This window comes from Jaculus jaculus, chromosome 7 (genome assembly GCF_020740685.1).
Source record: "Jaculus jaculus isolate mJacJac1 chromosome 7, mJacJac1.mat.Y.cur, whole genome shotgun sequence".
In the NCBI taxonomy this organism is placed as follows: domain Eukaryota; kingdom Metazoa; phylum Chordata; class Mammalia; order Rodentia; family Dipodidae; genus Jaculus; species Jaculus jaculus.
Window position 1 is genome coordinate 53,980,610 of NC_059108.1, and position 24,098 is coordinate 54,004,707.

Consider the following 24,098-nt stretch of genomic DNA (forward strand, 5'->3'; position numbering starts at 1 on the left):
TCTATGCAGATAATTGTACTGTTTGATCGGGAGATACAATAGGCTAAACAACACTTAAGAAACCTGACTGTTCTCTCATAATGTCTTTCACATTCCCACTTCAGTTGTAAAGTCCCTAGGATTACATCTTCCCCCACCCCCAATTAATCCTCCTTCCCAAGATGCCAACTCTTCTGTCCCTTCTTACCCTCCCCTATCACTCTGGTCTTGCCTAGCACTGAAATAGGAAGTTTTATTGTATGTTAAGGTGCCGTTAAGCCAGGCATATACTTGTGAACCCCACAGTCTTGGAAGCTGAAGCAAGAGGATCAGGAGTTTGAAGCGAGGCTTAGGCTTACATAAGTAGACTGTGTCTTCACAAGCAAACCAACAGTGTTAATAGCAATCTTCACTGGGTATAGATTCTTGTGGCCATCTTCATGAAATGATCTTTCTTGTGCTCTACATATGGCTGCCTGCAATGTATACACTGACCCAAGGAATTGCCCCATTTCTTAAACTTCTAATTATACTTTCAGACAGTTAATCCAGGACTATGGCATGAGATACAGTTACCAAGTTTACAGCATTTTGGAGACAGTAGCCACGCTGGACCAGCAAATTGTTATCCACTTGATTCCTACTCTCACTCAGTCTCTGAAGGATTCAGAGCTGAAATGGGGCCTTGGCAGAAATATTGCCCAAAGGTATGTTCAGTAATTTAATTACATTATTTTTAACAGTTATCATAAGATCTATGTTTCATTGTATAAAAATGGCTTTTCTTATCCCCCCTAAATATTCTTAGGAGTTAGAAAATGCTTCAATCCAAGGTTTATTGGTTCTGTAAAATATGATTAGAAAGTGGTGTGTCTTATCAGCAAACTTAACAGAGTTCTACTTCCATTTCCATGCTGTCTGTTCTAAAGTGCCATCTTCCAGGAGTGCTTATCTAGAGTCCCTTATTTAGAAGTGATATCAGAATTCCATAATGATAACTGTGACCTTTGAGTTCACTTCATCTCTTGCCAACTGTGTCATGTAACTAGTGAATAAAGGAAGTGACCCAGACAGTGTGAGCTTTGGAACAACATGGGCTTTTTTTTCTTTACAGGTTTGTTCCCCAAAGATAGTTGGCTATTTAGAGAAATGCAGCCTGTCAGAACAAGCCTGTAGTTCTAGAAAGATTATTTTAGAGGAGTCAGCACTGTTGCTAGTAGATTGCTATTTTATATTTTATTTATTTTGAGAAAAGGCCACACTCTAGCCCAGGATGACCTAGAATTCACTCTATAGCCCAGGCTAGCTTCAAGCTCACAGCAATCCTCCTACAGTAGCCTACTGATTGTAGGGTCTGCGGGTGAACCACCACAACTAACGTGATGTTCATAGACATCTATGTATGAAGTGTCACAGAATCAGTCGGGTTATTCACATTATGCAAGTATTATCTGTTTATTAAATATACACATTTCAGTTTTTAGTTGAAACATTTTGATTATGTAATGTCACATCCCAGTTTCCTTGGAGATATGATCATTGATTATAACCTTTGCTCACTAGAACAATCCATCTTCTCAGTAGAGTAAGTGAAAGTATAAAAAGACAAAACAGAAACCACTTTCTCTTTGCTTACACAGTTACTTGGTAACCCTTAGAATTTTTACAGAGAAAAAAATGCTCTTCATGACATAAAACATGCATGCAACAAACTCACGAGATGTTTATGAAAAGTCTGGTCTTTTTGTGGAACCACCCTAATACAACATGTTAATGGGACACCCATCTGCTAACATACCACTTTGTGTAGTTAGGCTTATCAGTAATAGGACTGGTTTTACAGATTCTGAATTGGTACTTTCAAAATAATTGCTAGGTGTAACAATTCTTTAAACATACTCCAAATACAAGGAAGTACTGGAGAATCTAATATTAGGAGAAACACTGTCTTTCAGTCTTTGTTACTTTTAAGAGAAAGGAGAAAATTAGGTATGTACTCTATTATGACACTGACCTGTAATAATCTTTTACACCACTTTAACCCTTATTTTGTGTGTATTTCATACTAAAACAACCTGAATGAATCCTAACATCTAGGCTTATTCACTCAGTGTACAAAGCATTGTTTTTAAACACTGTACTTAGATAAGCACAGACACAAATAAGCAAGCTTAATGTGTGTAAACACATAAATAATTCAGGAGGGTAATAAATATTTTTTTCCTTCCTTAAACAGGGATGCATATAGCAAACTTTTATCTTACCTGGGACAGGTGGGACAAAAAGAGAAGCAGAAGCTGGAAAATGAAAAGATGTGTATTTCATGATTTTCCCTGTGTACTGATTATCTCTGTCTGAAGCTACTTTGTACCATATCAACTGGTACTTTTAATTAATTGTATAATGTTCTACTAAAAATAATTTTACCTATATGTATAAAGTATGTAAATAAGGAATAAAAGTTAGTAATAACTAACAGGATCCTTGGAATGTGCAAACTATGCTCTATGTTGAAAAGATTTTCATTAAACTGAAGAACACTTTTCTGATTTGTAGTGTTTTCTGTCTGTGAGGATTAAACAGATTTGTATTGATCATCTACAACTTTTTAAAAAGTTTTAAAAACTTAATTTATTTTTATTTGTTAGAGACAGAAGGAGGGAGGGAAAGAATGGGTGCACCAGGGCCTCTAGCCACTGCAGACAAACTCCAGATGCATGTGCCACCTTATGCATCTGGCTTATGTGGGACCTGGAGAACCAAACCCTGGGTCCTTAGGCTTCACAGAAAAGCACCCTAATCACTAAGACATCTCTCCAGTCCCATCCCCAACTGTTTACTGTGATGCCACTTTCTGGCTTTGAGTGGTGTGTTCTGTTTTGTTCTTGTTTTTAATCCTTACAACTTTTGTGCTGATGCTTTTTTGTGTTTGGCTTATGTGGGTGGATTGGCCATTGAACCCTGGGTCATCAGCCTTGCAAGCAAGGGCCTTTAACCTCTGAACCATCTTCCCAGCCCCTTTTGGTTTTTTCCAAATTACCTTATCATCTTGTCTGTTTTATTGTTGTTTGGGGAGATGTTATTTTCTAACACTATAAGGCAAAATTAATAAGTAAAAGCCATACAAAGTAGACTTAACCCTCCTGGGAATTACATTAATTCTGACTGAATGATTGTAAAGGTAACGTTTTATAGTTTTTAAACCTATTCCCAGCACTTAAGCATACATTTCATGAGTTACCAGATAGCTTTTCAATTCTCATTCTTTTTTTCCATAGTTGCCATTAAAAGATGTATCAGAAGGAAGCAAGATAGAGCCTTTGAAGACAGAACTAATACTCTGGAAACATTTCCATTACTAACATCAATCCACTTGCTTTTTGGTTTGTTTGGTTTTTTTTGTTTTTTGTTTTTTGTTTTTTGGGTTTTTCAAGGTAGGGTCTCACTCTGGTCCAGGCTGACCTGGAATTAACTCTGTAGTCTCAGGGTGGCCTTGAACTCTCAGTGATCCTCCTACCTCTGCCTCCCGAGTGCTGGGATTAAAGGCATGCACCACCACGCCTGGCTTCTACTTGCTTTTTTTTTTTTTTAAACTCTTTTTTTAAAAATTTATTTATTTATTTGAGAGTGACAGACACAGACAGAAAGACAGATAGAGGGGGAGAGAGAGAATGGGCGCGCCAGGGCTTCCAGCCTCTGCAAACGAACTCCAGACGCGTGCGCCCCCTTGTGCATCTGGCTAACGTGGGACCTGGGGAACCCAGCCTTGAACCGCGGTCCGTAGGCTTCACAGGCAAGCGCTTAACCGCTAAGCCATCTCTCCAGCCCATCTTGCTTTTATACAGCCTCCTTTTCTTTAGCATCTCTTGTCTCTCAGCTGTTTAAGTGTCTCTTCCCTGTTGCTCATGTTACCAATTGGGCCTCTGGAGGGCGTGACTTGGTAGGCGGTGTTTCAGTACTATGGTATGTGTCTCAGTCCAGCCTTTCCTCCTGGAGCAGGTTTCCTAACCCTTCTCAGCCTGTTTCCTCCATGGAGGAAAAAGAAGGTCTATTTTTAAGGATTTATTTATTAGAGACACTGAGAGAGGAAAGAAAGAGATAGAGAGAGAATGAGCATGCCAGGGCCTCTAGTCAGTGCAAACAAACTCCAGACACATATGCCACCATGTGCATCTGGCTTATGTGGGACCTAGAGTATTGAACCTGGGTCCTTAGGCTTCACAGGCATGTGCCTAACCACTAAGCCATCTCTTCAGCTCAAGAATGTCTGTTTTTAAATTTCACAGTATTATAGGAATCAACTGAATAATGTATGTAAAATTGTCTGTAGACATGATTACTATATTCAGAATAAAAGGAAAAGATGTCTGCCAATTTTCTTTTTGCAGTGATAGGTCTTAAATGAATGATCCCAATTTCCCAAAGGAATGTTTTTCAATGTTTTCTTCCATGTAATGTTTTAACTTTGTTTTGTTTCCTTCTTGAGATTGTGGTCTTTACATGCTTTTACTGTTTCTTCAAGGAAGCAAATACTTCAACTATCTTCTAGTACAAAAAGTATCTTTAGAAAAGAAATAGAGAAGCCAGGCATGGTAGCACATGCCTTTAACTCCAATACTTGGTAGGCAGAGGTAGGAGGATCGCCATGAGTGTGAGGCACCCTGAGACCACTTAGTGAATTCCAGGTCAGCCTGGGCTAGAGTAAGACCCTACCTTAAAAAATAATAATAATAGAAAAGAAATAGAGGTTCAAGGTATAACAGTGGAGCACTTGATTAGCATGCAGTTTGGTCACTTACCCAGTTTAAATCAACAGAAAAACAGTAAAACTGTGTCATGATGAACAAATAAATATTTAAAAATGTAATCAACATTCTAGTCTAAACTAATCTGAAAATTCAAAGGCATTTGTGTTATTTTTATAATGATGAAATAGTCTAGTTTCTCCCTATACTGTCATTACTTCAACAAATGAAATAAAGCTATTCTTTAAGGGTGCTTAATATTAGACTTCATACTAGAAAGCTTTTTTATTATGACAGTGACTTACTAAGCTACTAGTATATTGCAAAAGCTACTAGTATATTGCTTTTAAAGTTCAACAGTTAAGGGAGTTTATCTCTTTAAATGCATTTCAAAAAGGTTGTTACTGGGCTTGGGGATTTAGCTTAGTGATAGAGCACTTGGTATGAGGCCCTAGGTTTGCTCTCTTGTTCCAAAAACAAATAATATAATATAAAAAGTGGGGGGGGGGTAATGATTGATTTTCAGGGGAAAATTGTTAAAAGATAAATTGAGAAGGAGGTCAGTGTGGTGGTTCATGCTGTTAATCAGAGAACTTAAGAAGGTGAAACAGTATTGATTGCCACTAGTTCTAGACAAGTCTGGGCTGCATACAGAGTGAGACCCTGTCTCAATAAGCCAAGGGGGAAGCTATATTTTAAAACCTTACTTCTTAGAGTTTGAAAGTTCTAAGCAGCTACGTAATTGCACACTAAGGCCCAGGTTCTAAGAATAATTAAGATTTGTGCTTGAAAAATCAGTATTGTTGTGACTTTGATCCCAGCCTGGAACTACAGAGTGAGTTACAGTTTAGCCTGAGCTAGAGTGAAACTGTACCTCAAAAAAAAAAATTTTTTTTAAGCCAGACAGGTGTGGTGGCACACACCTTTAATCCCTGTGTGGGTCCCTACCTCCAAAAACAATAAAGGAATTATGGAGCCGGTTGTGGTGATGCACGCCTTTAATCCCAGCACTCTGGAGGCAGAGGTAAGGGGATCACCATGAGTTCGAGGCCACCCTGAGAATACACAGTGAATTCCAGGTCAGCCTGGGCTAGAGTGAGACCCTACCTCGAAAAACCAAAAAAAAAAAAGAGAGAATTATGGGCAGAAGAGATGGCTCAGCAAGTAAGGTGCTTGCATGCCCCATGTAAAGCCAGATACACAAAGTGGCACATGCATCTGGCATTCATTTGCAAAAGCAAGAGGCCCTGGTGTGTCCATTCTGTCTCTCCTTTAAAGAAGCTGGGCATGGTGGCGCCTGACTTTGATCCCAGCACTAAGGAGGCAGAGTTAGGAGTGTCAACATGAGTTCAAGGCCACCCTGAAACTACATAGTGAATTCCAGGTCAGCCTGGACTAGAGTGAAACCCTACTTCCGGGGGAAGGGACGTGGGGGGCAGGGAAAAAGAAACCAGTAAGGAAAAGCTATCTATATAAACAGTCATATGTTTGGTATTTATGTGTAAGAAAGATTTCAAAGAAGCCACATGGCATTAGTTTTGGATTGGTTTTCCCTTTTTGTGGTACTGGAGATTGAACATGGGTCCTTGTGTATGCTACTTAGTGTCCTACATTCCCCAGCACTAGGATTTATCAGTTGGCTCAGTTCCTTTTCTTGAAAACCCTCATTGACCCTTCACTTATTACTACAGTCTTGCCTTCTTCCATCTTGACTTCACTGTATTCTTGTACCTGTTTTCCCCTGAAATTTCTGTGCCTGCTTCCTCTGTACTGTGATGTTACTCCATTTTCTTCTGCTCTAATCTGAGGGAGGGTTCTCATTTCTGTTGTCCTTTGTCCTCTGTGTGACATTGACATTTTTTTCCCCCTTCCCATCTCAGATGCTGCTTAGTCCTGCTTGTCTTTTCTTTCTTGTCCCCAGTGGTAAGCTGTGACCCTTCTCATTCTGTCTCAACATCATGATTGTGAACAGATAGCACTACCTCATAATCTTGTCTGGTAAATTTATTTTTAGTGCTCATTTCTCTCAGATTTGCTAGTTGGATCCCCTGAATTCTCAGGGCAATATTATAAGCTGACCATGCCACTTACTGTATCCTGCTTTCATCTTTACCCTGAGAATAATACTTTTCCCCAAGTTCACTTAGCCATGAAAGCTTTCAGGCATCTGAGATTCATTTGTCTCTATGTTTGGTTGACACCAGTACAGACTCTTGGGTATTTTTCTTACATCCTCTGGTCTTTTCTTTGCATCCAGATGTTTTCTGTGAGTCCCTCAAGCTATTTCATTACATATGGTCTGCATTCCTAGTTTATCCTACATAAGGTTCTAAGATTAGTGTTCCAAAAATATTACTGTGTCCAGAACTACAATAAAAATGCACCATGTCCTTGGCTGCCAGTTCCCATTGTTGGCTGCCATTCAGAGTTTTCAGACTGGGACTCTGGTGACACCTAACTAGATCTTTTCTTTCAAGTTTCCTTTCAAATACTCCTCACAGCTGCCTGCTCTGAATGCCATTTTCACTCTATGTTCAGCCTTTTTCAGTTTGACAGCTTGTAACACTGTTCTTTTTGAAATGTTGTACGTATAAAAAAAAAAGACATAAGTAGGAAGAAAGATGTAATTTTAGCTATGAAAGCATTTCATTCAAATGTCTATTAATCACCCAATAATCCAGTTATAAAAGATGATTGAGGGTCATCTGTGATAAACTATTTCATCAGACATTAAGATGTGGTTTTTTGACTTAAACCAGTTTAATTACTACTTAATTAGAAGTTTCCATGTAGGGAAGAAAAATATGAAGAACCATCACAGAAATTTTGAGTTTTGAGTTCGCTTGCCTTAGAAGAATTTCATAACTTTAGGCTGCACTTACCTATCCTCAGTATATCTTGTTTTAAAAAAATATTTTATTTGATGGGCTGGAGGGATGGCTTAGTAGTTAATGCGTTTGCCTGAAAAGCCAAAGGACCCAGGTTTGATTCCCCAGGACCCACATAAGCCAGATGCACAAGGGTGCACACACGTCTGGAGTTGTTTGCAGTTAAAAAAAAAAAATTGAGAGAAAGAAAGCCGCCAGCCACTGCAAATGAACTCCAGATGCATGCGCCACCTTGTGATTCTTTACATGAGTCCTGGGGAACCTAACCTGGTCCTTTGGCTTTGCAGTAAATGCCTTAACTGCTTAGCCATCTTTCCAGCCCCCAGTATGTATTTTTTTTTTATTTCTATGTACTTTATTTAGTAATCCAGTATATATTTTTAAATTTTTTTTTTTTTTTCGTTTTAGAGCTGATTTTATTTGGGTATCTGACTTAAGGAGTTTCATTTGTAACCAAGATGGAATTCACAGTATGTTGTTACCTTCATGCTTAAAAAATATATCTCTATGTACAGGAATTTGCAAAGAGATGTAAACATACATTACTTTCCAAGTACATTTCTCCCCTTCTCCCAGGAAGAAAAGAAAAAAGCCATCCAATAAGACAGCCCTTCCGATGACTGTGGACAAAGGATGCAAAACTACAGGTAGCAGGGGCTCCAGAGAAGCCCCTGAATGAAACAATAACAGCGTGACTGCAGAAGGGATAGGACTATTGAAAATTGAGTTTTTAGGAACTAGGCACTGATTTCTAGAAGGAAATTCACTCCTTACTGAAGCTATTCATGGAACCAATGTGGCTGGTTAACATTTTCACTAGTATACAGGAACCCAGTGCAGGACTCTCAGATGATGTTAGCGGAAGCTGGGTATAGTCAAAGTGGCAAGAAGCACTGCCCAGGTCACACTGAAGCTCTCTGTCCCCACCCTCCATGAGGGAGGATATTCCCTTTTTTCCATACCCCAACTGTCTAGCATTATACAAGGTACCCTGATGCTTACCCCTCAAACTACTCATGTCAATTTAAAAAACTCTTCACGTTATCTCAGCCAGGCTGCCTGCCCCAGCTCCCCCAACAGGTGGCATGCCAGGTGGGGGGATAGGTGGGGTCACAGGTGGCTGTCCTCCAGGGGGGGACAGCAGGAGGTGGGTAGCTAGCCGGTGGCAGACCCAATCCTGGAGGAGGTTGAGGTGGGACTGCATGGATGAGGGGCAGATGGGGGGGGGTTGGGGTTGGAGGTGGGGGGTACCCTGGAGTAGGGGGGGATATGGATGGGGGGAAGGAGGCTGGGGTTGGGGGCACAGGTGGTGGGGATGGGTTGGGAGGGTAGACATGGGGGTGGTAGGGAAGGTGAGCAGGTGGGTTGTAGGAAGGGCCCTTGGTCTTCATTAGGGACTGTAGGCTCTGGTAGCCCTCTCCAGACATGTAGGAGCTGGTGGTGGACATCCCAGTCATGTAGCTCAAGGAGGTGGGGGTGGAGGCCGATGTGGCTGTGGTGGGGGTTAGTGCATAGGGGCTGGATGGGATGGAGGTGGAATCTGGACTTTGGGGAGGTCACCAGCTTACACTGGGCCAGGTGGCTTGCCATCACCTAAGGTAGTGGCCATGGAAGGCTTCCAGTCTGGAGGTGGGTGTGCTGGGGGCAAAGACAGGTGGGTGGTCTCAAGTTTGGGGATTTTAGGTGGTGGTGGTTCTGTGACTTTGTTTTCTTCTTTGGGAGAAACAACCACGGTACGCTTAGCCTGTTGAGGAGGGCTAAGCTGTGAAGATGGTTTCTTGGGCAATGGTGGAGGCTGCTGCTGTTGCTGGGCTCGTGGTGGCGGTGGTTGTCACTGCTGCGGCTGTGGAGCTGGCTGCTGCGAGTCCTTCTGCTGGGCCAGAGCCTTGAGCCACCTGTGACTGCTTGCTGTACTTGTGACACTTGTAGTGTGGGCTGAAGAGATGGGAGCTGCTGCAGCTGATGAGGAGTGTGGTGAGGCATCTGTTGCTTCCCTTGTGAGTACAAGTCCAGGATCTGGTGGCAGATGTCTTCTAAAATCAACAGGGACATCTTGAACAAACTGTTCCCACCGTCTCCTATACATAGGTTTGGAGGTACATTGTTGTATTTCAAATTTGCACAGATGTCCTGCGAGACACATCACTGCTACTGCTATGATCTCTGGTTCCCACTGCAGTGATAAGGTGGTGCAGAGACTGTCATTTACAAACGTCCATTCCATTTGGACCACCTTCTGAATTTTGTTTTTATCACCTTTGAGTTGTTTTGCATATTTGAGAAGGAACTGGTATGGATGCTTTACTTGCAAATCAAACTTTATAGTCTGTAGTAAGAGTCTCTCCAAAACCATTGCTTCTTCCTTTGGGCCATCTCCAAACTGGCCAAATTGCATATCATTTAATAAATTACAAGCTGTTTTGATGATATCTTTACATTTTTTTGGTGTTTCTTCTACTTTTTCTGCCAAAAAGAGGCAACAAGTTCATGTCACATCTTGGGAATTGCTTGAAGGAAAGGAACATATAAAAGCAATGAAAATAAATTATTTCAGTTGCCAAGGTATCAGTAGCCCCAAACGTGTGCCCATATCAAAGATACAGCAAGCCCCCCTCTCGGCAGTATCGAGCCTCAGTGGCAGGATAGAGGCCTTCGAGTTGCGAGGATGTATGAGCCAAGTCTTTCTTATTCTAGTACCAACATGGTTTTGTGTGGTCCAGGTTTGCTGATGCTACTGAGGGGCTTGAGTTTTCTTTATTCTCCTTCATTTATTGAAGTGACTTATTCCTTCTAAAAGGTTCTCTGAAAATGTTTCAGTCCCCTCCTTCAGGCCAGCCCCTTAGTGACATCTCTCCTTGCTGACTGCAGCCATCTTGGATATGGAATGTCAGGGAGTTTTCATCATCGTGCTGCGTCTCCTGAAGATAAATAAGTGCCCAGTGGTCAGTGTCTGCTGTGTTTAGGGGGTGGATGGTGCGACCACTTGTGCATCTGGCTAACGTAGTGGAGCCTCGAACCAGAGTCCTTAGGCTTCACAGGCAAGCACTTAACCGCTAAGCCATCTCTCTAACCTAATCCATATATATTCTTAATCATAGTTATGCTACACAATGTTTCAGTCAGTGATGGACTGCCTCTCGCAGGAAGCCCCGAGGTTATATAGGAGCTAAGAAGTTCCTAATGCCTAGTTACATGGACATTGGGCCATCTTAGCACAAAGCATTTCTCATGTTTGTAGAGATGCTGGCTAAATACACTCACTATATTGCCAGTCATAGAAGTCTATGCATGATTATAATACTTAATGAAAAATAACTTACTGTTTTATCTACTTATCATATTCTAAAATATGCTTACAGCAGTGTATGTAAAATGCTTCCATGTAAATAAGTTTATTATGAAATTGTGCCATGTTGAACCAACCTCAAACATTTCCTGTTCACCATGTCTTTTTTAAAATTTTTATTTCTTTATTTATTTTAGATAGAGATCGAGAATTGGTGTGCCAGGACCTCAGCCACTGAAGTCAAACTCCAGACACTTGCACCACATGGTGGACATGTGCAACCTTGTACTTGCCCACCTTTCTACATCTGGCTTATGTGGGATCTGGAGAGTCAAACATGGGTCCTTAGGCTTCACAGGCAAGTGCCATAACTACTAAGCCATCTCTCCAGCTCCATGTCTTGGTTGTATCAAGAGGCTACAGTGACTTCTGGTCAGGATGACAGCCTCCTACTCCCACTTAAGCTCTTGGGGTAATATCAGGTAAGAATTGTGGGGTCTCTAGTACAAGTTAGTCTTAGCAGATGGCAGTTAGGAATCTATTGATTGCCTCATTCTCAGGTAGCCCTCTAGATCCTCAGGACCCCCTCATCACCTGCACAGCTGGCTCACCCCCTTGCCTCTACAACCAGGTTCATGGTAGTGCTCCCCACAGGTGGCACCGACCAGACCTCTCAGCACACACTCCTGCTTCTACAACCAGGTTCGTGGGCTGTGCTCCCTGCAGGCAGCCCTGAGTGTTCCCCCTGGCCAGCTCATACCTCTCTCACCACTACCAGCAGATGGCCCTGAGAGCATCCCTTAGCCACCAAGCACCTCTCTCCAACCCAGTTCATAGCCCCATCACACCCTGTGCTGCCTGAAGGTGCCCTTGGGTGCACCACTTTAACCACACACCTGTCTTCCCCCAAACCAGCCAACTCCTTGATCAGGTCTGCTCTGTGGAACCCTGCTCTGTGACTACTTGGGGCATCACCTCAGCCCCAGAAGTGGAGCACAGGAACATCTGACAACCACCTGCCAGGGGGAACCAGTGAGTCCTCCATAACTTGCCCAGCTGGGTGCAGTACAGGAGCAAGGGCAAGTGCTACAACCCTTGGTCCACAGGCAAGACATGGCTGGGACCAGGTCAACGAGATTCCAGACCTCCAACCATGCCTTTGGAATTAAGCACCAGTTGCTGGTGCTCTTAAGCCTTCTACAACCTGTACATTGCTCAATACAAAGCCATCACTTGTATCTTTTCCATTCAAACAAAAAAGCACTCACTGAAGACACTAGAAAGGAAGTCTTACCTCCTCCTTAATAAGGCTCCCACTCTGAGATGGGTAGACTCCAACACAGAAAAAGTAACCCTAAACAAAAAACAGAGATCTCCAACAAAGGCTGTCTAATCCGACAATGGAAGTCTCCGAATATCCCCAAACAAAAATACAAGTGATGTGACTATAACAAAGTAAACTGCAAATCTGGAAACAAATCAACAAAAACCTAATTATCACATAAATGAAATGCGCACAAATCTTCACTACATTTAAAAACAGACCTCAAAAGAGAGAAATGAACTGAAGGGGAGCCAAAGATACAAGATCTCAATAATCATCTGGTGAAAACATGATTAAATGTAAGCAAGAATTCCAAGAAACATTAAGAAAGTTAAAATATGACCTGATATTGGAATTTGACAAAGGAATGGATACTATACAGATAAAGGCAACAGAAAATACAAACCAAATAGAGCTTGTGAAACCCTCCTTTTTGAAACCCTCACTAATAGATAATCATGTGGAGTACAGAAACTCATAGCTGAAGATGACATAAGTATTTTAGAAGTCCAAAAATTCTGATAAGTTCAAAAAATTTTATAAACAGAACATGAAGGAGTTGTGGGATACAGTAAAATGACCTAACATCCAGATCAGGGGAATACCAGAAAAGGAAGAAACATAGACCAAAAGCATCAAGAGCTTATTCAGCAAAAATTATTGACAAAAGACCCATCCAGATACAAGAAGCTAACAGAACTCCAAATAGAGTACAGCAAAGAAGAAACTGTCCAAGGAATATTATTGTTAAAACTCAAAACAATGAAAGCAAAGAGTGCTAAAAACAGCAAACAAAATAACTCATATACAAAGGCAATTCCATCAGAATTACCTCACATTTCTCAATGCAAACCCTGAAAGCCAGAAGGGCCTGGAATGGAGAACTTGAAAGTTAAAAAGCTATGGCTTCCAAACCAAACTAATGGATGCAGCAGAAGTATCCCTCATAATAGATGGTAAAAGAGAAAGCCAACATACAGAGAATAAATATAACAGGAAATTCTCCATACAGAAGAGTCAAACAACCAATCCCAAGAGCTTACAAGAAGATCACAATAACCAAAACTAGAGCAAGCTCAAAAAATACAAAGCCTTGGGCTAGGGAAATGGCTTAGTGGTTAAGGCAGTTGCTTGTGAAGCCTAAGAACCGCAGTTTGATTCCCTAGGACCCAAATAAGCCAGATGCACAAGGGTACACATGTGTCTAGAGTTCTTTTTTTTTTTTTTGTAGTGGCTAGAGGCCCTGTCATGCCCATTGCTTCTCCCTCTCTCTCTGTCTCTCCCTCCCCCCTCAAATAAATAAATACACATTAAAAAAAGTACAAAGCCAAAGAAAGCATCAAACCCCACAAAACACCCAACATGTCAGGAATTAAATTGAACTTCACAGTTATAGCCTTAAATATTAAGGGTCTAACTCACCTATCAAAAGATCCATCTAGTGCTGGAGAGATGGCTTAGCGGTTAAGCGCTTGCCTGTGAAGCCTAAGGACCCCAGTTCGAGGCTCGGTTCCCCAGGTCCCACGTTAGCCAGATGCACAAGGGGGCACACGTGTCTGGAGTTCGTTTGCAGAGGCTGGAAGCCCTGGCGCACCCATTCTGTCTCTCTCCCTCTATCTGTCTTTCTCTCTGTGTCTGTCGCTCTCAAATAAATAAATAAATAAAAAGATCCATCTATCTGCTGTCTTTGAGAAATGTACTTCATCACTAAAGACAGACACCTCCTCAGGGTGAAAGGATGGAAAGTCATGCTAAGCAAATGGAAATAAGCAAGCAGGTATTGTCATATTAATATCTGATAAAATAGACTTCAGAACAAAAGTAATCAAAAAGGACAAAGAAGTCCACTTCTTTCTCATCAAGGGAATGATTGGTCCAACAAGAGGACATCACAAACATAAATCTATGTTTTATGATTATACCACAGTTTTATAAAGCAAAACCTACTTTACAACAAAACAAGTAAACCACAACATTCATAGTTAAAGAGTATCAAGTATCATCAATAGACAGATCATCCAAACCGAAAATCTACAGGGAAATAACAGCTTAACAACACTATAGATCAAATAGACCTAATGGACATCATTCCACCCTGATCCTACAGAACAGACATTCTTCTCAGCAGTCTACAGAACCTTCTCCAAAACAGATCATTAGGCTATAAAGCATGTCTCCATAAATTTAGGAAAACTGATGCAACTTCCTACACCATAGCCAATCATAATGATTGATTTAAAGCTAGAAATTAACAAGAGACACAACAAGCTCTTAGTGACTGAACAAGCTTTTAGATAATGAATGGGTTGTGAAAGAAATTAAAAAGGAAATTATAAAATTTCTAGAACTGGTTGACAATGAAAACAAAACATACCAAAATTTACAGCACACAATGAAGGCAGTCCTAACAGGAAGATTCATAAGGCTAAATGCCTTTATAACAAAGACAGACCTCAAAGTAATAACCTAGCCATCCACATAAAGGCTTTGACAAAAACAAGAAAAATCCAACCCTAAGAGCTCCAGATAGAAAGAAAAAAATTAAGGTCAGAACAGAAATTAATGAGTTGGAAACTAAGAAAATCAATAAAAATCCAGAGCTAATTCTTTGGAAAAAAAAAAAACACAAGACTGATAAACTCCCAGCAAATTTGATCAAATGAAAAAAAAAAAAAATAGAAGTCTGCAATTAACAAAATTGGATATGCAAAGGGAGAGGTCACAATAGATATCAATGAAATTGAAAGAATCATCAGGACATACTTCTAATATCTCTTTTCCACAAAACTGGATAATCTGGAAGTAATGGATTGAATTCCTAGATACATACCACCTACCAAAACTAAATTCAAACCAGATTTATCTCCTAAACAAACCTATCATCCATTGACATTGCAAAGGTAATACAACAAACTTTTTTTTTTTTTTTTTTTTTGTGGTAGGGTCTCACTCTAGCCCAGGCTGACCTGGAATTCACTATGTAGTCTCAGGGTGGCCTTGAACTCACGGTGATCCTCCTACCTCTGCCTCCCAAGTGCTGGGATTAAAGGCATGCGCTACCATGCCTGGCTGTTTACTACAAACCTTAATTGCAGAACTGAAGCCACTTTTTTCTCAAAATGTCTCACATAATCAGAGAACACTCCCCAACTCGCTTTATGAAGTTAGCATCACCCTAATACTAAAATGAGACAGAGATACCACAAGAAAAGAAAACTATAGGCCTATATCCCTGATTAACAAAAAAGCAAAGATCCTGAACAAAATCCTTGCAAACCAAATTCAACAGCACATCAAAAGCATTATCCCTCTGGATCAAGCAGGATTCATCCCAGAGATGCCTGTAATGGTTCAACATATGGAAATCAGTTAAACTAATTCACCACATAAATAATCACAAGAACCATATGATCATCTCAGTAGATGCAGAGAAGGCCTTTGGCAAAATACAACACCACTTCATGATCAAAACTGTGGATAGAATAGGTATGGAAGGTTTATATCTCAACACAGTAAAGCACCTAAAGCCCAAATAATTCATAATGGGGAAAGACTCAAGGAGTTCCCATTGAGATCAGAAACAAGACAAGGTTACCCACTCTTGCCACTGTTCTTCACCATAGTACTAGAAGTCCTAGCCCAAGCAATAAGACAGGAGAAAGATATAAATGGATACAAATTACAAAGGAAGAATTCAAATTAGCCCTATTTGCTGATGACATGATCCTATACATAAGTGCCTGAAAGACTCTACCTCAAAACTTCTAATGGTGATCAACTCTTTCAGCAAAGTGGCAGAATACAAAATCAACACACAAAAATCAGGAATATTTTTACATGCAAAGGACAAATATACAGAGAAAGATATTAGTGAGGCTGTCCCATTTTCAATAGCTGTAAAAAAAAAAAAATTAAATACCTTGCAATAACACTAACCAAAGATGTGAAAGACCTATATTCTGAAAATACAAAAACACTCAAGAAAGAAACTAAGGAGGACTTGAAAAGATGAAAAGACTTACCATACTCCTGGATAGGTAAAATTAGTATTGTGAAAATTGTAGTTCTACCAAAAACAACATACAGATTTACTGCAATAACAATAAAAATGCCAGCATAATTCTTCTCAGAGATAGAAAAAATAATCTCAAAATGCATATGGAATGGTAGCAGGCCTCAGATATCCCAACATATCCTCAGCAAAAGAGGGGTTTAGGGCTGCAGAGATGGCTTGGTGGTTAAGCGCTTGCCTGTGAAGACTAAGGACCCCAGTTCGAGGCTCCATTGCCCAGGACCCACGTTAGCCAGATGCATAAGGTGATGCACACGTCTGGAGTTCATTTGCAGTGGCTAAAGGCCCTGGCACACCCATTCTCTCTCTCTCTGCCTCTTTCTCTGTCTTGCTCTCAAATAAATAAAAATAAACAAAAAAAAAAAACTTTTTAAAAAGAGGGGTTTACCTCTGGAGATATCACTATAACTGATCTAAAGCTATACAACAAGGCCATAATAACATAAAGAACAAGGTATTGACTTAAAAACAGATATATTGACCAATGGAACAAAATTGAAGATCCAGTCCTTAGGTCAAGTGATTATAGCTACTTAGTCTTTGACAAAGGAGCCATAAACATATACTGAAGATATGACAGACTCTTCAATAAACTGGAAAAGCACATGTACAAAAATTAAACTAAACCTACTCATCTCACCATGTACAAAAATAAAGTTCAGGGCTGGAGAGATGGCTTAGCTGGTAAGGCACTTATCTATGAAGCCTAAGGACCCAGGTTCGATTCTCCAGGTCCCATGTTAGCCAGATGCACATCATGGCACATGCATCTGTACTTTGTTTGCAGTGGCCAAAGACCCTGGCATGCCCATTCTCTCTCTCCCCCTCTGTATCTAATAAATGAATAAATAAAACAATAAAAAAAATTAAATATATATTTTTTAAAAAAATAAAGTCCAAATGGATTAAATACTTCAGTATAATACCTGAAACTCTACTTCAACTACTGATAGAAAAAAGTAGGAGGAACAGTCCATGATATAGGAGTGGGAAAAGACCACCTTAACAACACTCCAGTACCCTAGAAAATTAATCACTCAACCAGTGGAACCTCATGAAGCTACAAAGTTTCTGCACAGACAAACATACCATAGCCACAGCCAGTAGATTACTTATAGAATGGGAGAAAAATCTTAGCCTGCTATATCACTGACAGAGGTCTAATACCTAGAATCCACAAAAAAACTCAAAAAACTGAACAATGAAAACTCAAACAACCCACTTAGAAAAATGGGGCAGAGAACTGAATAGGGAGTCCTCAGAGTAATGTTGGTGAGAGTATGGGGAAAGAGGAACCTTTATTCACTATTGTTGGGAATGCATACTTGTGCAACCACTGTGGAAATCAGTATGGGGGTGGGGACTCCTGAAAAAGATGAAAATAGAACTACCAACAGATCCAGTTATTCCCCTAGTGGGCATTTACTCCAAAGGCTCCAGGCTTCGCTGCAGACACTTGCTCCACAATGTTTGTAGCTGCTGAATTCATAATAGCTGAGAACTAGAATCAACCCAGGATCCCATCATTGGATGAATAATGAGGATGTGGTACATTTGCACAATGGAATTCTTGTCAGCTGTAAGAAAAAAAATAATACAATGAAACTTATAGAAAAATAGGTGGACTTGGAACAGATCATATTCAGCAAACAAACACACAGATGTTCTCACTCATCTGCAGTTCCTAACCTGGATAAGCTTGAGTTGCTGGCATACCTGATAGGCAACTTAAGGCCCAGACAGTAAGGATAGAAGGGTTTGGCAGGGGAAGGAAAAGGAGTTTGGGGTAAATAGACACAAAAGTAAACCCAAAATGAAATGGTACCATTGAAAGTGTTCTCCTTGATGGCTTAGCAGTTAAGCACTTGCCTGTGAAGCCTGAGGACCCTGGCTCAAGGCTCAATTCTCCAGGACTCACATAAGCCTGATGCATAAGGTGACGCATGCATCTGGAATTCATTTGCAGTGGCTGGAGGTCCTGCCACGCCCATTCTCTGCCTCTTTCTCTGTCTGTTGCTCTCAAATAAATAAAAATAAATGAAGAAGAAGAAGAAAGTGTTCTCCTTAAAGGTGGATAAGATTTAACCTTCAACAAGAGTATGGGGGGATCATCTGGAAAGAAGGGCCCTAGAGAGGATGGGATGAAGCCTAATCTTAGAACATTTGACTCTGGTTTATTGCTACCCACATTGAACTATTGATTGGAGAGACCTAGGAGGTCCCCAAAACAAGACAGGCTTCTGTCAAAGCACTTGGCTACCCATCTGAGGTAAAAGATAAGACCTTATTGCTGAAGACATCATATGATGCTGACACAGAACACCAAGAGACCTGGCTGGAATCTAGAAAGGAGCCAGTCCCCAGATGGTGAGCCCATTTAGTGCTAGAAAGTGCTACATGAGCTATTGGGGAAAGTATGTAACAATATTGTGAGCAAGCAGGGGTCGTAGATATTTAGAAGCAACCAGCCTAACATGATGTACAAGCCAGTGCAATGGTGGCATACAGCCTTGATAGGGAATCAATGGCTTTCTGATTGGCTAAGAGATCCACTCAGTGGAAAGGAACCATAGCTGAAACTGGTAACCAGGCCAGAATCCTATGGAAATCAAGATTCTGGTCTCCAACAATAAGCACCCAGTAGTCTTGGGCCAAAGAGGGGCTACATCCATCAAAATTAAATTAACAATGCCTATCCCATTTAGCCTATGGTGACTTCATTTTCTGTTGGAGAATCCATTTTTCTTTTTCAGAAGGTAGTGAGACCCAAACAAATAGACCACACCTTACACGTCAGCCAAGGCCCAGGTGAAACTACAGAGGAATTGGTGAGACTAACAATAGTGCTGCTTCCATGGTGAGCCTGACAATCAGTGCCAGGGTAGAAATAGATACAGAGGATACGCAACACACACCAAAGCAGAAATCCAGAAGCTCCTGAGAGCTTTTCAGTGAAGAAGTCTTAAAACATACCCACCAGGGCTCAGGAAGACTGGATGGAAAGATTGTAAGAGCCACTGGTTGAGACAGCATACTCAGAGGCTTTGAACTCCCCTGCCCCATAACTGACCACTGCTCTCACAACTCATAACCCACAACCCCATGGTGAATACCAGTAACCCTACTAATGAGGACCCTTAGTGGAATGGGTACAGGGATGAGGGAAACGATGGTATCACCTCATGATATCCATACAAAGTATATTCATTTAAAAAGGGCGGGGGGGGGGGGAGCTGGAGGGATGGCTTAGCACCTGCTGTGGTGGTTTGATTCAGGTGTCCCCCATAAACTTAGGTGTTGTGAATGCTAGCTCCCCAGCTGATGGATATTTGGGAATTAATGCCTCCTGGAGGGAGTGTATTGTTGGGGGTGGGCTTATGGGCTTTATAGCCAGTTTCCCTATGCCAATGTTTGGCACACCCTCCTGTTGCACCTTATGTTGGCCAGAGGGTGATGTCCACCCTCTGCTCATGCCATCGTTTTCCCCTGCCATCATGGAGCTTCCCCTTGAGCCTGTAAGCCAAAATAAATCTCTTTCCCCGAAGCTGCTCTTGGTTGGGTGATTTCTACCAGCAATGCAAACCGGACTGCAACACCTGCAAAGCCAAAGGACCCATGTTCGGTTCGATTTCCCAGGACCCACATTAGCCCAATGCACAAAGGAGCGCACGTGTCTCGAGTTCGTTTGCAGTGGCTGGAGGGCCTGGCGTGCCCATTCTCTCTTTCCCTCCCTCTTTTTCTGTCAAATAAATAAATAAAAATATTTTTAAAAGACTGAGAAGATCATAAATTGCACCACAGTTCCAGAGTGGATAAGCCATTTGAGGCAGGATCAACATTAAGGATGTGTTTTGGTGAAATTATGATGAATTATAAATTGCAATGGGGATCTGGAGAGATGGCTTAGCAGTTAAGGTGTTTGCCTGCAAAGCGAAAGGACCCACACTTGATTCCCTAGGACCCATATAAGCCAGATCACAAGCGGCATATGCATCTGGAGCCTGTAGTGGCTAGAGACCCTGTCATGCCCATTCTCTGTCTCTCTTCTCTATCTCTCTCTGTTTGCAAATAAATAAAAATTGCAATGGAGACCTAATGATTTTGGAGATGCTAGAACTCTGGGATCGTCACAAGGAAAGGTCTGAGTTTAGAGTGGATTCTGCCCAGGAGGGAATAGGTAGGGGCAGCACAGTTGGACAGGTGGAATTATCCAAGCCTTTTGGAGCTCAGAGGATTTCAACATAAGTCCCAGATACTGGGTATAGAGCTGTGGGATTTGATGTTTGCCCTGCTGGTTTTCAATCTTGGATTGGTCTAATATTTCCTTATTATGCCCCCCCCCATTCCTCCACTTTTGAATGGGGATATTTATTCTATGCTATTATATGCTGAAGTATGGAACTCATCTGTAAGGCTGACAATTAAGAGTGTGCCTACATATCAGAAGAGATTCTGTGTTTGCACTTCAGTGGTGTTGAAACTGTGGAGACTTTTGAAATTGGACTGAATGCATTTCGCATTATATGACCATGACATTATGGAGAGAAGGAACATATGGTTATGGTTTAAAAGTATTTTGCCTGAAGCTGGAGAGATTGCTCAGCAGTTAAAACACTTGCCTGCAGAGCCTAAGGGCTGAGTTCAGTTAACCAGTACCCATGTAAAGCCAGATGCACATGGTGGCACATGCATCTGGAGTTTGTTTACATTGGCTAGAGGCCCTGGTGTGCCCATTCTCATTTTCTCTCTTTGCTCTCTCATAAATAAATGAATAATTTTTTAAAAAGAGGCTACACCGAGTACAGTTGCCAAAAGATATATTTTCAGGATGCACTACTGCCATGAAGTGACACATGATGCATCTCACTTGTTTTCTACCCCAACATTTATTTAGGAAAATAGTATTTGTGGACCTTGGACTATTTGTGAGGTTTCAGTACCTTTTATCTTCCATGCATTTTCACATATTTGGTGAGGGTTTTGTTTTGAGACAGAGTATCACTATGTAATCCAAGTTGGCCTCAAATTCATAATTCTCTTGGTTCAGCCTCTCCAGTGAGAGGGATTACAGATGTGTTCCACCATACTAGTTTCACAAATTTTTAAAGATACTCTGTTCTTAAACAATACAGACTCTGTTACCATATATCCTCACAGAATAGAGACTTGCTGTATATCCCAGTCTGGCCTTAAACTTGCAGTCCATGTCTCAGCCTCCTGTGTGCTAGGATTACAGATGTATGTCACCACCACAGCTCTAAATGAATCTTTAATAGTAAAGATTGCATATCAAAATTTGATAAACTTCTGCATTTGGAGAGCTTCCAGGAAGTCTGCCCTCACTAAAAGGTGTATGTCATGATATCACTCATACATCAAAGATAAAAGTAAGCTGTAGAAACCTCACCAAACTCTTTTGTTTGGTCAAAACAAATGGCATGGGACTCTAGCAAAATACTATATTCATTCACATATTCATGAGTTGCCAAAATTAGTATTACATGACCATAACTGACCAATATCTACTTTGAATTTTTTAATATTTTATTTAGTTGAGAGAGACAGAGTAAAAGGCAGAGAAAAAGAAAGAATGGGCATGCCAGGGCCTCCAGCCACTGCAAACGAATGCCAGATGCATGCACCCCCTGTGCAGCTGGCTTACGTGGGTCCTGGGGAATTGAACCGGGGTCCTTAGGCTTCACAGGCAAACACCTAAACCACTAAGCCATTTCCCCAGCCCTAGAATTTTTTTGAGACAGGGTTTCCTTTATCACAGGCTGGCCTTAAACTTGCTATGTAGTCCAGGATGACATTAAATTTCTTAATGTTCTACTTCTACCACCCACGTGCTGTGATTACAGATGCATGCCACCAAGCCCCGTTTATACAGTGCTACCAATTGACCTGCATCTCCAGTCTGCACTTAGAATTTTTGTTGTAGCCAGGTGTGGTGGCTCATGCCTTTAATCCCAGTATTTGTGAGGCAAAGGTAGGAGGATTGCCCATGTGTTACAGGCTACCCTGAGACTAAATAGTGAATTCCAGGTCAGTCTGGGTTAGAGAGAGACTCTATATAGAAAAAAACAACACAAAATTTATTGGGCTAATCATTATTTAGTAGATAACTATTATAGATATTATTTTACATGTAGTTTCTGAGTTATTTGCATGAAAAGATGGAACCTACGTATAAATTTGCAATGTATGCCTTTGACTTACATTGTGCTAGCAATTATATAACTTCCTTTTTAAGAAAAGATTCACTGTAGAAACCCAAAATAAAGAGCAGGATTACCTGGAAAACTAATACCTATATTATTCCTATTGTTTGGCAAGACAATATTTTAGCTTTTTCAGTAGCTGAAGGATATGCCATATGCATGTATCTAAGGTGTAAGGAATATATACAGAGAAAAAAATTGTGTCTTAGCCAGGCATGGTGGCACATGCCTTTAATTCCAGCACTTGGGAGGCAGAGGTAGAGGGATCACTGTTGGGCTCTGAAAGGACCAGGCGTGAGGCCTAGTGGAACTTCCTGAGCCTAGCTACAGTTTGGCGACCTGTCTCTGGCCAGCTAGGACTCAGCAAGACGCCTTTTAGTTTCTGGCCTGGCACTTCCGCCTGGCAATTGTAATTACCATTTCAATAATGGCTTCTGGCCTGCCACTTCTGTGTGTTAATTGTAATTACCATTTTCATAGTTAAAGTTTACTATTGGCCCTTATCTCTTCCCCCATCCTGAAATCTCTGCCTTCGTCCCAACATGATATAGGCAACTGCCCAGAGTTATAAAGCTCTTTCTGTGAGTTCCTGCATCGAAAAGACTCCCGACTCAGTGTGGTTTGTCTCCAGTGGCCAGGAGAGGTCTGGGTTGTCCGACGCTTATCATCCTTCTCAACCCCTAGGGAGGAACCAGCTGGCCTGGTCCTTCCCTCAGCACTACCTGACCTGGAAGGAGCTCCACAGATCACCATGAGTTTGAGGCCACCCGGAGACTACATAGTGCATTCCAAGTCAGCCTGGGCTAGAGTGAAACCCTACCTTGGAAAAAAAAAAAAAAAAAGTTCTGTCTTATATACACTTTATTTTAGAGAGTTAAATCTTTGCTAGCTTCTCTTCAGAAAGATGACTGCTAAAATCTATGGAATATTTTTGCTTTATTTTTAAAAGTAAAGTCTTAAAGTGATATATAAATAAATGCTTAGAAATCTTATGATATTAGATAAAAGAGGTAGTCTAATTCTGGCATGAAGATGAAAGGTTTCCCTTCCCTCAATGAGTGCAGGGTCCAGGACTACAAATAGATTTGAATGGCTTCATGAAGCAAAGCTGCTAGAGGGGAAAAAAAGTGCCAAGTTGAATTTAGTAAAAATCAAATACTTCTCAGGTCCTGTTGAAAAATATTCAGAAATGTTGGAAGAGTCAATTTTCCTATCTTAGCAAGACATGTAAATGTAGTTTGTATGGAGCTAGGATGTGGCTCAGTGGATAGAGTGCCTGTGTAACAAGCACTAAGTCCTGAGTTAGGTCCCTAGCAGCACATATACGTTATATTAGCTATTTGGGAGGTGGAGGCTGGAAGATCACAAGTTCAAGCTTATCCTCACCTACATAGCAAGTTCTTTGTTAGCATTTTTATTTATTTCATTATTTGAGAGAGAGTGTATGTGAGAGTGAAAGAGGCAGATAGGGAGAAAGAGAATGCACATGTCCTCCAGCTGATGCAAACCATCTCTAGACACATGCACCACCTTATGCATCTGGCTTTACATAGGTTGTGGGAAATTGAACCTTGGTCCTTTGG

At 41.1% G+C, this 24,098-nt stretch overlaps 2 protein-coding genes and 1 pseudogene across 8 annotated transcripts in view; 1 reads left to right on the plus strand and 2 right to left on the minus strand.

Annotated features, from left to right (window-relative positions):
* Mms22l (MMS22 like, DNA repair protein) overlaps window positions 1-2,528 on the plus strand; it is a 184,142-nt gene extending 181,614 nt beyond the window's left edge. For all 5 annotated transcript variants that reach the window (XM_045154267.1, XM_045154269.1, XM_045154268.1 and 2 more), the window contains 2 exons: window positions 519-686; window positions 2,216-2,528. In XM_045154267.1, coding sequence (XP_045010202.1) covers window positions 519-686; window positions 2,216-2,306 — 259 coding nt within the window. In that variant the 3' untranslated portion in view covers window positions 2,307-2,528. The remainder of the gene's footprint in view (window positions 1-518; window positions 687-2,215) is intronic.
* Window positions 2,529-8,006: 5,478 nt separating this feature from the next.
* LOC101608236 lies at window positions 8,007-10,380 on the minus strand (annotated as a pseudogene).
* Window positions 10,381-10,420: 40 nt separating this feature from the next.
* Klhl32 (kelch like family member 32) overlaps window positions 10,421-24,098 on the minus strand; it is a 265,516-nt gene continuing 251,838 nt past the window's right edge. For all 3 annotated transcript variants that reach the window (XM_045154373.1, XM_045154372.1, XM_045154374.1), the window contains one exon: window positions 10,421-10,530. In XM_045154373.1, coding sequence (XP_045010308.1) covers window positions 10,514-10,530 — 17 coding nt within the window. In that variant the 3' untranslated portion in view covers window positions 10,421-10,513. The remainder of the gene's footprint in view (window positions 10,531-24,098) is intronic.